This window comes from Pseudophryne corroboree, assembly GCF_028390025.1.
Source record: "Pseudophryne corroboree isolate aPseCor3 chromosome 3 unlocalized genomic scaffold, aPseCor3.hap2 SUPER_3_unloc_3, whole genome shotgun sequence".
In the NCBI taxonomy this organism is placed as follows: domain Eukaryota; kingdom Metazoa; phylum Chordata; class Amphibia; order Anura; family Myobatrachidae; genus Pseudophryne; species Pseudophryne corroboree.
The window spans coordinates 2,595,022-2,610,708 of NW_026967519.1; the positions used below are offsets into that span (position 1 = coordinate 2,595,022).

Genomic DNA, 15,687 nt, shown 5'->3' on the forward strand with positions numbered 1-15,687 from the left:
ACACCCCACACAAATCTAAAATCTAACTCTCTCTGCACATGTTGCATCTGCCCCACCTGCACTGCAATCAGATCTGATTGCTGCTGTGCTTTTTCGCACAGCGGGCGATCAGATCATAGTTACGCATGCACCGCGGGTGGTCTTCAGTATGCCGAATGTCGGGATCCCGGCGCACATTGTACCGGTGCCGGAATCCCGACACCTGGCATACCGACAGCTATTCTCCCTCATGGGGGTCCACGACCCCCCTGCAGGGAGCAAAAAATAATGTGGCTCGCGTAGCGCGCCACCGTGCCCGCAGCATGGCGAGCGCAGCGAGCCCGCAAGGGGCTCCTTAGCACTCGCCACGCTGTCGGTATGCCGGCGGTCAGGCTCCCGGCGCCGGTATGCTGGTCGCTGGGATCCCGAGCGCCGGCATACCGTACTACACCCATGCACCGCAATGCGCATGCGTGTCGGACAGCGCCGGTCAGCGATGGGATGGTGCGAAAAATCCGATCGCACAGGCGTTTGCAAGGGGATTGACAGGAAGAGGCCGTTTGTGGGTGGCAACTGGGAGTGTTCGGGAAAACGCAGGCGTGCCCAAGCATTTTCAGGGAGGGTGTCTGAGGTCAGCTCCGGCCCCGATCAGCCTGTTCTCATCGCACTGGGCTGCGCACATACTGCACACAGTGTATCTTTGCAGCTCAGCTACACATGCGATCGCACACTTGCACAACGAATTTACACTTCCCTTGTAGGCCTGTGATCTATCTGATCGCAGGACCGCAAAATTAGCAGCCCAGCGATCAGATCTGAATTAGGCTCATGGTTTTGCCCCTTAGGGGAAGATTTTGCTTTTGCAATCAACCTTGAATTACCGTAGGCCCAAACGCCTGTAATTTGGTTCTCCGATACAGGTCCAGAAGAAACGGGCAGTGTAATTTTATCGTTTTGTAGGAAACCAAAGAAATTAAGAATTGGCCATCTAGGATATCCCGCCAACAAAAAGTCAACAACAATATTACTATGGAAGACAAACAGAGAGGAGACAGGGATCAGGAAGATCGTGTTATTGTCAACTGTGAGGGGGAGGTGTGGGGTATAGCTAGCTCACATATAGACATATTAAGGGGCAGATGTATTAACCTGGAAGTGATAAACCAGTGATATGTGCAAGGTGATAAATGCACCAGCCAATCAGCTCCTAACTGCTAATTTACATATTGGAGCTAATTGGCTGGTGTGTTTATCACCTTGCACTTATCACTGGTTTATCACTTCCTTATGCCTTCTCCAGGTTCATACATCTGCCCCAAAGTTTGGATTTGTATTGGGTCATCAGGTGGGGTTGCAAAGGAGCAGTTAGACACATGGCTATGAGAGAAGAGGAGGACAGGATAGACATACCTGATAATATATAAATTATACAGATTTTGGAAAATACGAACTCCTTTTCAATAGATTTCATTTGGTGTAGTAATGACCCACCAAAACCCTTGAGTCCCGATGTCTTCTGACTCTACTAATGGTTCCAGTATCAGATAAGCATCAGTGGTCATTTTACTAGGAAATGGACATGATAATGTGATTATTCTATACAGTATATTTCTAAAATAAGTGAAGGAACAAACTAAAACCAAATGTGTTCCTAAGAGGACCGTAGAGATATTGATGATGAACCAAGAAAACCTTATAAAGATTTTCATGAACAGTAAAATCCCATCATGCTGGTAGATTCTATAGCAGAGGTTCTCAAACTCGGTCCTCAGGACCCCACACGGTGCATGTTTTGCAGGTCTCCTCACAAAATCCCAAGTGAAATAGTTAGCTCTACCTGTGGACCTTTTAAAATGTGTCAGTGAGTATTTAATACACCTGTGCACCTGCTGGGTTACCTGCAAAACATGCACTGTGTGGGCTCCCGAGGACCGAGTTTGAGAACCTCTGTTCTAGAGCCAGAAGATAACTTCGGTTAGTGGAAATAGCATGCCATTTGTTGGGTTATAATCATGTAGCCTGGAACAGACCGCTGTGGCTGTTGATCTTCTTCTGCAAGTCCATAGAAATATCCAGGTAATCAGAGAGCCAGAAACATCTGGGTGTTTTCCAATGAGACTTATGTAATAAAGTGAGTTAATGTTATTCAGTCCAATGGTCACATCTATTAAAAGTCCCACCATTAATAAGATCACTCAAGCTCCTCCTCTCCCGAGTGAGTCTTCATGTGAGCCTCGACCAAGCACTTCAGTCGGAAGCTTTGACCACACTCAGAACATGGGAACGGCTTTTCCCCCGTGTGAATCGTTTGGTGTGATTGAAGGATGTATTTATTGGCAAAATAATTCCCGCACTCTAAACACAAGTAAGGTTTGTGCCCTATGTGCGTTTTCTGGTGCTGACGTAAACTTCCCTGATCGTGGAAGCATTTTCCACACTCAGAACAAGAAACCGGTTTCTCTCCAGTGTGGATTAATTTGTGACGTAGGAGACTTGAGTTGTCTGTAAAACATTTCCCACACTCAGGACATGAGTACGGTTTCTCACCAGTGTGGGTCTTTTTATGCCGGTTAAGATGGGACATACAGTGGAAAGCCTTCTTGCACTCCGAACACTCAAATGGTTTCTCTCCAGTGTGAGACCTCTCATGCCGAATGAGATTTGATGTAATACTGAAGGACTTCCCACATTCAGAGCATGAATACGGCTTCTCGCCTGTGTGAGTTTTTCTGTGCGCACAAAGATGTGACCGTGAAGGAAATGATTTTCCACATTCTGAGCATATAATTGTGTTACCAGTATGAACTGCTTGATGTACTAAAAGCTGAGGACGGCTGGAGAAGCGATGCTCACACTCAGAGCATGGAAACGGCTTCTCACCTGTATGAGTTCTTACATGTTTGTCAAGGTTTGGTCTGTGATTAAATGTTTTTCCACACTCAGAACATGAAAACAGATTTTTCCCAGTGTGATATGCATGATGTCTCGTGAGGGATTTTTTACTGGTAAAACACTTCCCACACTCAGAACATGGAAATGGCTTCTCTCCTGTGTGACTTCTTCCATGCTCCACCAATGTCTGATTACTAGTAAACAGTTTCCCACATTCCGCACATGAGTAAGGCTTCTCACCTGTGTGGGATCTCTGATGTCTTAGCAGCTGGGCCTTTCTGGGAAAACATCTCCCACATTCAGGGCATTTCATCTTTTTGTTGTGGTATCGCTCATGTGCAGTCAGCTTTGTTTTTGAATCAAAGCATTTCCCGCAGTGACTACACTTATTTGCACCTCCGGCTCTGTGACTCTGCTTATGTCTGACAAGGTCGGAGTTGCTAGGAAATCTTACATCACAGTCAGGACACGCGTACCCTCTCTCTGTGCCCGGTCTTGCTGTAGCAGCAGTCCTCTTTCTCTGCTTAGTTACTGATGTGTCTTTGGTAGCAGCCTCTCGGGGGTTTCCTTCTTCAGAAGACTCTCCATCTGATGCTGTGGGACTTCCACCTTCATATGACCATTCCGTGTCCGAATCTGTAGGATTTTCATCTCCACATGACTTTTCTATATCAGAGCTTGGGAGATTTCCATCTTCAGGAGAAGACATGTCTGTGAGATCTTCTACGTATGTTTCTGTGTTGGTAGAATCTCCGCCGCCCGATATGTGTTCTGAATCTGAGAGACCTGGGTCTTTATGTGATATTGAATCCCTGTTTTTTTTAATTTTTCACACACTTTCTGGTTCCTGGTTTATACTGTATTTACTATGTGATTTTGGATCTGGACTTTTGGATCAGACTATTTATAACACTCAGTGAAGGAAATGTTTCGGGTTTGTTTTTGACCTCCGATAAATCTGTTGGGAGAAACAATCATTAAGCAATCATGATAGTCACTATATTCCATCACAGCAAAGTCACACAGCCTTCCCCTCACCTGTAACTCCTGTATCTGCTGTTACCCTTACTAACAACACCGCTGGAACACTAATACCCCTTTCAGACCGCCACCTATGAATACGAGTTAAACGCACATGAGCGCTGTGTAAATGGGAGCCGGGTAAATGCGACCGGTTTCCTGTTCACTCTCTGTGTACGGGCGGAGCTTGGAGATCATGTGATCTCCAAGCGCCGCCCCTGCCACGTCAATATGCCGGTTGCGGACAGCGGCGGCGGGGCGCACACTGGGAGCTCTCCGTGTCAGACTCCCATATGCGACCCGCCTCAGGCGATCTGAAACGGGTATAATAGACGTTCCCATCGTCTCCCATCTTCACCATTGTATTTCTCTGCACCCTTCTAGTCCTCTAACTGGCACCTCACTGACCTTACTAACCATTTGCTGTAACCCTATATGGACATTGCAGTGTCTACACATTTCCTCCAGGGAGCCCTCCACATAAAGGGCTGAATTCAATCAGCGAATTGCGGTAAATTCACAAAAGCGCCCATTCAAAAAAATTTTGCTGTGATTTTACCGCAAATATCAATACACCAACTCTGAGCAGGTGATAAACTTGGGGGAAATTCCTTTTTTAAGTAAAAAATGTCAGGATTTGGTTCTAAACCCCTAGGACACCACCCTGAATGACTAATTAAGCACATAGAAGTTTTTAATTATGTGTAATTGGCCAATAATGAAAATGTTTGGGGTGTAAAAGTGCAAAATTATGAAATTGGGTAACAAGGTATGGGACACGTATATTGGGGTGCGTTGCGAGTGGGACAAGTGTTTTTAGACTTGCAGTTGGGAGTAACCGGTCTGTTTCTTTTTTTTTAAAACAAATTCCCTAAAATGACCCAAACATATACTTTTACCCATTTTTATGTACCCCGTATTCAATTTTAGCACTTAACTTTGCTGAAATTTTATTTTGCTTTCCATAATTTTATTAATTTTTTTAAAAAATGCATAGATCAGCCATTTGACCCTATAAGTACCAGAAATATTTTTATTATAACCAATAATAAACTTTAATACCATTATCTGATGTTAGTTTAGCTTTAGGGGGTACGGACAGATTTACCAATTTTTCACTTTTAGGACCAATTTTCAGAGTAATCCCATTTTTTGCAAATTTGCAACTGAGTAGGGCAAATCGCGGGAGTGCACTTACCCGCGAAAAAGCCAATTTTCTCTTATGTCCTAGAGGATGCTGGGGTTCCATTTAGTACCATGGGGTATAGACGGGTCCACTAGGAGCCATGGGTACTTTAAGAGTTTAATAGAGTGGGCTGGCTCCACCCTCTATGCCCCTCCTACCAGACTCAGTTTAGAAAATGTGCCCGGAGGAGTCGGTCACAGCTAGGGGAGCTCTTAGGAGTTTTTCTAGTTTTATTATTTTCTGAGTTTGTTAGGTTACAGGAAGGCTGCTGGCAACAGGCCCCCTGCTTCGTGGGACTAAGGTGGGGAGTAGGATCCAACCCTTGAAGTTAATGGTTCTCTACTCCGCTGACAGGACACTGAGCTCCTGAGGGTGCTGATTGCAAGCCCACGAGGCGACCGCTCACTCCCGCAGCACGGCCGCCACTCCCTAACAGAGCCAGAAGAAAGAAGAGTGGTGAGTACAGCGCCGGCGGCCCGGTTAGCGGGTCACCGGCAGGAATGACAGCATAAGGGTGGGAGCGCAGCTCTGACAGGCTGCGCTCCGGCACGCTCAGCAACACACTGGGTGGGCACGTGAGGGGCGTCCCGGGCCAGCGCAATTCACCCTAAACTGGTCACTTGGCTAACAGGGGCTAATCCCTGCTGTTAGCAACAAACACCTCAGGCCAGTATAAACAACTTAGTGTGGGAAGCCGCGTGCCAACCCTCACCAGCGCCATTTTCTCCCTGCAGATCATAGGAAAGAGACGCTGATAGGGAGCGCTGCCCTCCGGCATACCTCTGTGGTACCAGGGTGTTATAGACAGGGGGGAGTGTAGTAACAGTACTAACTACCCTGTTAAGCTACTGGCGTAGGTTTAAGGCCCACCATTTATTGTGCATGGATTTCTAAAGCCATAGTAAGGAGGTCAGGCACGTTACTAGAGGACTTAGATACTATGGATAGGAGTGACATTGAATTGTTTTTGCATCACATACAGGATTCTGCAGGTTTCATGGTGGAGGCCATGAAGGACCTTGGCATGCTGAATGCAAGGGCTACTTCCATGGCGGTCTCGGCACGCAGAGGACTCTGGGTACGCCAATGGACTGCGGATACAGAATCCAAGAAAAGTGTGGAGAACCTACCCTTTACAGGTCAGGCTCTATTTGGGGACGCATTGGATGCGTGGATCTCCACGGCAACTTGGGGTAAGTCTACCTTTCTCCCCTCAGCAGCATGACCGACTAGGAATTCTTATCCTACATCTACAATGCAGTCTTTTCGGACCGTGAAGGTTAAAAAATCCAAGCCTCCTCCCACCTTCTTTAGAGGAGGTCGGGGAAAATCCAGAAAACCTGCACCAACAGGTTCTCAGGAACAGGAACCAGGTTCTGCTTCCTCAAAATCTTCTGCATGGCGGTGGACCTCCCAGCCTGCAGATCGGGCAGGTGGGAGCGAGACTAAAAGATTTCAGTCACATCTGGGCGTCATCATGCCTAGACCCCTGGGTAAAATATATTGTTACCCAGTGGTACAGACTGAAGTTTCAAGAACTCCCACCTCACAGATTCTTCAAATCAGGCTTACCAGCTTCGCTGACAGAAAGTGCTATCCTACATGAAGCCATTCAAAAATTGGTATGAACAAATGTCATTGTTCCAGTTCCACCTCACCTAAAACACAAGGGTTATTACTCAAACCTGTTTGTGGTACCGAAACCGGACGGTTCGGTAAGGCCGATATTAAACCTAAAGTCACTGAACCCCTACTTGAGAGAATTCAAATTTAAGATGGAGTCTCTGAGAGCGGTGATCTCAGGTCTGGAGGAGGGGGAATTCCTAGTATCCCTGGATATCAAGGATGCGTACCTTCACGTTCCGATCTGGCCGCCTCACCAGGGTTATCTAAGATCTACGCTGCTGGACTGTCACTATCAGTTCCAGGCACTGTCATTTGGCTTCACCACAGCACCGAGGATGTTCACCAAGGTCATGGCAGAGATGATGCTACTCCTCTGCAAGCAGGGAGTGAACATAATTCCATATCTGGACGATCTCCTGATAAAAGCATCTTCCAGGGAGAGGCTGTTACAGAGTATTGCTCTCTCAACTCGACTACTCCAGGATCATGGCTGGATCCTGAACCTTCCAAAGTCACATTTGGAGCTGACACGGAGACTGCCCTTCCTGGTGATGATTCTTGACACGGAAGTGCAGAAGGTATTTCTACCGGTGGAGAAAGCGTTGGTGATCCAATCAATGGTCTGGGATGTCCTGAAGCCTGCCCAGGTATCGGTTCATCAGTGCATTCGCCTTCTGGGGAAGATGGTAGCCTCCTATGAGGCTCTACAGTACGGAAGATTCCATGCACGGCCCTTCCAACTGGATTTCCTAGACAAATGGTCGTGTTCACATCTTCACATGCACCAGCGGATACTCCTGTCGCAGAAAGCCAGAATTTCACTCCTCTGGTGGCTGCAAACTTCTCACCTTCTTGAGGTCGCAGGTTCGGGATTCAGAATTGGATCATTCTTTTTTTTTTTTTTCAAAAATGTTTTTATTTCGATTTTATATTTAAAACATTTTAAATACAATGCCAACAAAGCAGTACTTGAAAAGTAGTTGAGAGACATTACATTACAGAATGACTATAATATAAGACATTATATTCATAATATTTAATATACAGAATATCAGCAAGGTATCTAACCAATCAGAAAAGAGCAGTCTCTTCCAAAAGAAAAAATAGAAAACAAGAAACAAGAAAATGGAAGAGGAAGAGGTATATAAAAGTAGGAAAAAGGAGTGAAGGAGTGGATGAGGGAAAGAAAGAGGAGGGGGGGGAGGAGGGACCGCCTGCAGCCCAATAACTCCTAACCATTTTAACTCAGTTGAATGGGGGGGTCAGATAGAAGTGTTGTAGTCTCATACCATAAAGTTGTACGAAAACAATTGTGAATCTGTTTCTTTATTGAAATGTTTAAAGTATCAATAAAAGATTCCCAAACATCAAAAAATGTCTTAATGCGTTGTTCTTTATGAAGTGAAGTCTCCATCCAATCCATTTTGAATACATAAAATAGTTTATCCTTAAACATTTGTCATGAAGGAGGGGATGGGTGTATCCATTGCTGTAAAATACATTTTTTCACCACGGCTGAAAGAATCAACAATAATTTACGACATCCCGGGGAAATTCTAGAGGTAGTTGGTAGTATACCAAAAATGGCCCATTCCGGGGACAATGGTAAAAAATGAACTAGTTCTGCAATGGCAAATTGTTTTATTTGAAGCCAGAATTTTTTTTATATGGATACAATCCCACAAACAATGAAAAAGAGTAGCCTCAGGTCGCGTGCATTTTGGACATGTTGAAGTGGAAGACATCCCCATTAATTGACATCGAGAGGATGATAGACAGCCCCTATAATTAAATTTTGAAGAACATTTCTTGGTACATTATAGTTGGGAGAGTGCGATTGGAATGTAGAAGCGCTTTTAGAATGACTGCTTCGCTAAGATCAGGAAAATATCTCTGCCATCTAGTAATACCAGTGTCGTAGTGGCCTCCATAATATGGTGTTCGCAATATTTTGTAAAACATAGAAATAGCTCCTCTAGTATTAAATAGAGATTGAAAGGCAATATCCAACTGGTTCATCCTGTCCATGGGAGAAAGATAAGAAATCACTTTGGAAACATAGTGTTGTGCTTGCAAAAAAGCTAAATTCTGAATTTGTAAAAAGGAAAATTTAGAGTGAGCCTGGGAAAAAGTGAGAGTGCGTTGAGTAGTTACATTAGTAAGCTGACGAACCGTCGTAAGCCCTCTTTGAGCCCACAAAGTGAAGGGAGCAGAGGCCAATCCGTGTTGGAAGTTTACATTGCCAATTAAAGGAAGAAACAAGGAATATGAAGCGTTAAGTTTCCATTTATTGCGGATCGTATGCCAAACTGACCATGCTGACATTAAGAGAGGGTTATCTAATATTTCTGGCGAGACATCGGATTTCTGAGAATGCAAAAAACAGACCAAATCTGTATTGGTAAGAAAGGATTGTTCCACTGAATAATTGGAATATAATTCAGAATGTGAAATCCAATCCTTGATGTGCCTACATATGAATTGGATCATTCTAACGACGGATGCAAGTCTCAGAGGTTGGCGAGCAATCACCCAAGGGGAAAACTTCCAAGGAAAGTGGTCAAGTCTGGAATCCATCCTTCCGATAAACATTCTGGAACTAAGGGCCATATACAAAGGCCTTCTACAAGCGGCAGATCTTCTGCAAGATCAGACCATTCAGGTTCAGTCAGACAATGTAACGGCAGTGTCCTACATAAACTGACAGGGTGGAACGAACAGCAGAGTGCAAAGTCAGAGGTAACAAGAATCCTCCTCTGGGCAGAAAAGCACGCAGTGGCGCTGTCATCAATCTTCATTCCGGGAGTGTACAACTGGGAAGCGGACTTCCTCAGCAGAGACGATCTCCATCCAAGGGGCCTCCACCAGGAGGTGTTCGCAGAGGTGACAAGCTGATGGGGAGTACCTCAAATAGACATGATGGCCTCTCTCCTCAACAAGAAGCTTCGGAGGTACTGTTCCAGGTCGAGAGACCCACAAGTACTGGTGGTGGACGCACTGGTAACTCCGTGGGTGTTCCAGTCAGTGTATGTGTTCCCTCCACTTCCACTCTGTCACGATCCGGGTAATTCATCACCATTTCTTACCTTCCAAGTGTCTCCTGAGACTGGCCCAGCGCTCCAAGCCTGGATTCCACCTGCACTGTCTGCGTGAAGCACACTGTGAGTGTAAAATTGCCTCAGTCTCTCACATGCTAAAGTTCAAACAGACTTTCCCTCCAGATTCAAACATGGGCGCAGCCATGTTTGGATTCATCACATGTTGCTTTACAGCCTATCAGCTGCACTCTGGACTCTGCCTGATTATCCAGCAGCTGAACTCTGGACTCTGCCTGATTACCCAGCCAATACCTGCTTCCTAGCTGGTATAAATATCCTGCATCAAGGCTGCCTAATCGTTAGTGCTTTGGTTGTCAAACCTTGTACACGTCTCCCCTGTCTGTGGAATCTACATTTCGAGTCTCCAGATATTCCAGCCCCTGTGTTCAACTCCTGTTATTCAGCTGCACTTAGAGACCCGCACCGGTTACCAGCTTGCGGTGCAGTCTGACTTCTGCAGTGTTCCGGCTCTGCTTCTTGGTTATCTGCTGTGATACCTACATTGGCTTTCAGCTTCCAGCGTTGGACTCTGCTCCGCTTCCAGCAGTATTCTGGTATCTCTCCACTCCCGTTGTTTGCAGCTCTGCCTAGCTCCATCTGTGTACTGCCATCGATCTCCAGCTTCATCGGTGTTCCACCATCGGTACTCACCATCAGACTCTAACATCATCTGTGAGTGCTGCTACACCTTCCCGTCTGGTCCGGTTCCATCCGGCATCCCCGGCAGTTCTCCTGTGTTCTTTTCAACCTCTGTGCATCTATCTCGACTCCAGCTCTCAGAGTATAACCTGCTGGTCAGTACCTGCTTTTTCCCTCTACAGTGGTTAGTTGTAGCCAACGGACATTACATCTCCGGGTCTTGCAGTGACTTTATTACCAACTCATTCTATATTGCCACAGTATCTTTCTACCACTGTGCTAAAGGAACTGTACTGTTGTTTTCAATGCAGAATCTACCGTTGAATTACCTGAACTGTGTGTTTAATAAACAGATATTATTTTACCACGTTGTCTTCATCACGCCTATTGGCTTCAGTGCCTAATTCTCTGCATGTCTAAGAACCCTATCCAACCATCCCGGTTCACTTACACTCCAGCCCCTACAACTGAGGCCTCCCCAGGTCTACCTCAGCCCTCAGTTGTGACGCACTCATCCCAAGGATTCTCAAACTAATAAAAAGAACAAGAGTTCAGGCGATCCTCATTGCTCCGGACTAGCCAAGAAGGGCTTGGTATGCGGATCTTCTGGAATTACTGCTGGAGGATCCGAGGCCTCTTCCTCTTTGCAAGGACCTTCTTCAACAGTGGCCGTTCGCCTATCAAGACTTACCGCGGCTACGTTTGACGGCATGGAGGTTGAACGCCAGATCTTAGCTCGGAAGGGCATTCCGAACAAGGTCATTCCTACCCTGATACAGGCTAGGAAGGGAGTAACGTCTAAGCATTACCATAGGATTTGGAAAAAGTACATGTCTTGATGTGTATCCAAGAAGTTTCCTGTGGTAGAGTTTCAACTGGGACGGTTTCTCCTCTTTCTGCAAGCAGGTGTGGATGTGGGCCTACGCTTGGGCTCCATAAAGGTCCAGATTTCGGCCTTGTCTATTTTCTTCCAGAAACAATTGGCTGCTCTCCGGGAGGTTCAGACATTCTTGAAAGGGGTTCTGCACATCCAACCACCTTTTGTGCCTCCTACAGCACCTTGGGATCTTAATGTGGTGCTGCAGTTCCTACAATCGGATTGGTACGAGCCTTTACTGGAGGTGGATGTCAAGTTTCTTACATGGAGGGCAGTCACGCTGTTGGCATTGGCATCTGCTAGATTTGTGTCAGAATTGGGGGCATTGTCCTGCAAGAGCCCCTACTTGATTTTCCATGAAGACAGAGCTGAACTCAGAATGCGTCAGCAATTTCTTCCAAAAGTTGTGTCAGCTTTTCATATCAACCAACCAACCAACCTATTGTGGTGCCAGTGGCTACTGACTCCTCACTTCCCTCAAAGTCCTTGGATGTTGTGAGGGCTTTGAAAATATGTGAAGAGAACTTCTCGTCCCAGGAAGTCAAACGCTCTGTTTGTCCTTTATGATCCCAATAAGGTTGGGTGTCCTGCTTCTAAGCAGACGATTTCACGCTGGATCAAGTTTACTATCCAGCATGCATATTCTACGGCAGGCTTGCCATGTCCAAAATCTGTTAAGGCCCACTCTCCTCGTAAGGTGGGTTCTTTCTGGGCGGCTGCCCGGGGTGTCTCGGCTATTCAGCTTTGAAGATCGGCTACTTGGTCAGGGTCGAACACGTTTGTTAAGTTCTACAAGTTCGATACTTTGGCCGCTGAGGACCTAAAGTTTGGTTAATCTGTTCTGCAGAAACCTCAGCACTCTCCCTCCCGTACTGGGACCTTTGGTACATCCCCATGGTATTAAATGGAACCCCAGCATCCTCTAGGACGTAAGAGAAAATAGGATTTTAATTACCTACCAGTAAATCCTTTTCTCGTAGTCCATAGAGGATGCTGGGCGCCTGCCTAGTGCTTCGTTCTCCTGCATTGTTTCTTGGTTAAGTATTGTTGGTTCAGTCGTTGCTGAATCGTTTCGAGTTGGCTAGCTTGACTTCCTTTTTGTTATGTGTGAGCTGGTGTGAATCTCACCACTATGTGTATTTCCTTCTCTCGAAGTATGTCCGTCTCCTCGGGCACAGTTTCTAGACTGAGTCTGGTAGGAGGGGCATAGAGGGAGGAGCCAGCCCACACTATTAAACTGTTACTGTGCCCATGGCTCCTAGCGGACCTTTCTATACCCCATGGTACTAAATGGAACCCCAGCATCCTCTACGGACTACGAGAAAAGGATTTACTGGTAGGTAATTAAAATCCTATTTTTTCGTGGCAAAAAGGATTAAAAAAGTGACAGAAACGTGAATTGCAGTAAATTACCGCAATTTCTCGTCTAAATGAATTCGGCCCAAAGCCCCCCACAGCTCTGAGTCACGGTATCAGGGCACTAAAGGCTCTTGGCCCATGCCAATCCATGAGGAATGTTATGGGCCTAAATCGAGAACAATTTCCAGACTGAATTAACTCTGCTGGGCACCGTACCTGTTATGCATGGGTACAGAACGCATGTCAGTTTTGCAGATGGATCTTGCTGACAATGGGGTCTATTCAGTAAAATAAAGCAGCCAGTATTTACCCTGCACAGAAACAAAATAACCCACCCAAATTTAACTCTCTCTGCACATGTTATATCTGCCTCCCCTGCAGTGCACACAGGGGGTCATTCCGAGTCGTTCGCTCTGTATTTTTCATCGCATCGCAGCGATTTTCCGCTTAGTGCGCATGCGCAATGTTCGCACTGCGACTGCGCCAAAGTAAATTTGCTATGCAGTTAGGAATTTTACTCACGCCTTTTTCTTCGCTCTGGCGATCGTAATGTGATTGACAGGAAATGGGTGTTTCTGGGCAGAAACAGGCCGTTTTATGGGCGTGTGGGAAAAAACGCTACCGTTTCCGGGAAAAACGGTGGAGTGGCAGGAGAAACGGTGGAGTGTCTGGGCGAACACTGGGTGTGTTTGTGCCGTCAAACCAGGAACGACAAGCACTGAACTGATCGCAGATGCCGAGTAAGTCTGAAGCTACTCAGAAACTGCTAGGAGGTGTGTAATCGCAATATTGCGAATACGTCGTTCGCAATTTTAAGATGCTAAGATTCACTCCCAGTAGGCGGCGGCTTAGCGTGAGCAACTCTGCTAAAATCGGCTTGCGAGCGAACAACTCGGAATGATCCCCATGGTTTTGCCCAACTGCTAACAAAAATCCTGCTGCAATCAACTCAGAATTACCCCCAATATTGCGTGAATCGCATCATATTTTCAAAACACAGTGAAATAAAGCTACTACATTGGTAATTGTACAATATTGATGTTGGAGTGTGACGAGCCCCAAAATAAAAAAATGGGCTCAGCACAGGACTGAGACAACCCTCGGCAGTGACGTAGACAAGGCTTACCAGTAAAATCAGTGCACTTCTGCTAAATAACCTTTTTTTCTTTCCATTAGGCCATATTGTATCAAACTGATCACTGCGTCCCCTACAGCTACCCATACGCTATTGTAACTATATATGACAATCTTATAGGAGTGGATACATCTACAAGACATTAATCTATATATAAAAGGCTAACACTGCTCCTTACCTCTATGGGGGTATTCAAGTGTTTTGCGTTGCCAGTGGCCACTAGATGGCGCCCTATAGAGCAATTCAGTTTATGCGCTGTTCGTGCGTGCACAGCCGCGGGCGCTGACATTTCTGCTCACAGCCACCTGAGCTGACGATCAGAAACGAGCATTCATGTTCTTACTAGTTTTTTGTGCCGTCATTTTGACGGGCTGATGACTAGTAACATTATAATAACCAGCCCTCTACACAAAATGGCTCCACTGAGTCTGGGGTGAACTACCTGGAAAATAACCCTGGAATACAAAATAAAGACTAAAATCACCGTGGCTTAATGGTTTCTGGGCTAGTGTAATAAAGTACAATATAAGCTACAGTCACTGAGGGAAGTCACCACTCTGTACCCCAAATCAAAGCCAACTGGCGCCTCATAAACTTAGATCTGGAAGTGTCACATTGCCTGATTCATGTTTGTACATTAAGCTAAAAGAGAAAAAAAGCAACTGGGCAAAACCATGCTGTGCTGCAGGTGGGGCAGATGTAACATGTGCAGAGATAGTTATATTTGGGCGGGGTGTGTCCAATCAAATCTACATTGCAGTGTAAAAATAAAGCGGTCTAACATTTGTGGGCTACATGCAGAAGCGGATAGTATTTACCCTGCACAGAAACAATATAACCCACCCAAATCTAAATCTCTCTGCACATGTTACATCACTCTGGGAACCACTGGTGGAACTACAGCATCTGCAAGGTCTTGGAGGTGCCAGGCTTGAGGGGCGCAGTGAATTCCCATGTGGACTAGCTGTCCACATGTAAATCTGCTAATGTCCCTCTGATAATGGCCGCAGCCTTGGAGGAAACAGATGCTAGAGTTCATACTTGACCTTTAGCATCTGACTCCCCTGTCCCTGCACAGCGCTGCAGTGTTACCCGGAAGTGCTCAGCATTGGTGGCGTGAACACTTACACCCTTTACAATGAGCATTACGCCCCTGGCCACCAGCATGAGACCCAGAGCATGAAACCCCTGGCAACGAGCATGACCCCCAGCGCATAAAACCCTTGGCACAAGACACCCAGAGCATGAAACCCCTGGCAACGAGCATGACACCCAGAGCATAAAACCCTTGGCACAAGACACCCAGAGCATGAAACGCCTGGCAATGAGCATGACACCCAGAGCATGAAGCCCCTTACAATGAGCATGACACCAACAGCATGAAACCCCTGGCAACGAGCATGACACCCAGAGCATGAAACCCCTTACAATGAGCATGACACCAACAGCATGGCAACGAGCATGACACCCAGAGCATTAAACCCCTGGCGACGAGCATAAAACCAAGAGCATGAAATCCTTGGCAACAAGCAAGACACCCAGAGCATGAAACCCCTGGCAACAAGCATGACACCCAGAGCATGAAACCCTTGGCAACAAGCATGAGACCCAGAGCATGAAACCACTGGCAATGAGCATGACACCCAGAGCATGAAACCACTGGCAATGAGCATTACACCCCTGGCAATGAGCATGACACCCAGAGCATGAAACCACTGACAATGAGCATTACACCCCTGGCAATGAGCATGACACCCAGAGCATGAAACCCCTTGCCATGAGCATGACACCCAGAGCATGAAACCACTGGCAATGAGCAGAGGGCAGGTAATTTAAAAGTAATTAAAAGCCTTACTGTAGAGCAGGGATGGGGATT

General features: G+C 46.2%; 1 protein-coding gene across 1 annotated transcript in view; it reads right to left on the reverse strand.

Annotated features, from left to right (window-relative positions):
* Positions 1 to 1,243: 1,243 nt before the first annotated feature.
* The window catches only part of LOC134983981 (gastrula zinc finger protein XlCGF57.1-like), a 30,967-nt gene continuing 16,523 nt past the window's right edge, over positions 1,244 to 15,687 (reverse strand). Inside the window, exon 2 of the mRNA XM_063949636.1 lies at positions 1,244 to 3,829. Within this exon, the coding sequence (XP_063805706.1) occupies positions 2,171 to 3,580 (1,410 nt within the window). The 5' untranslated portion in view covers positions 3,581 to 3,829 and the 3' untranslated portion in view covers positions 1,244 to 2,170. The remainder of the gene's footprint in view (positions 3,830 to 15,687) is intronic.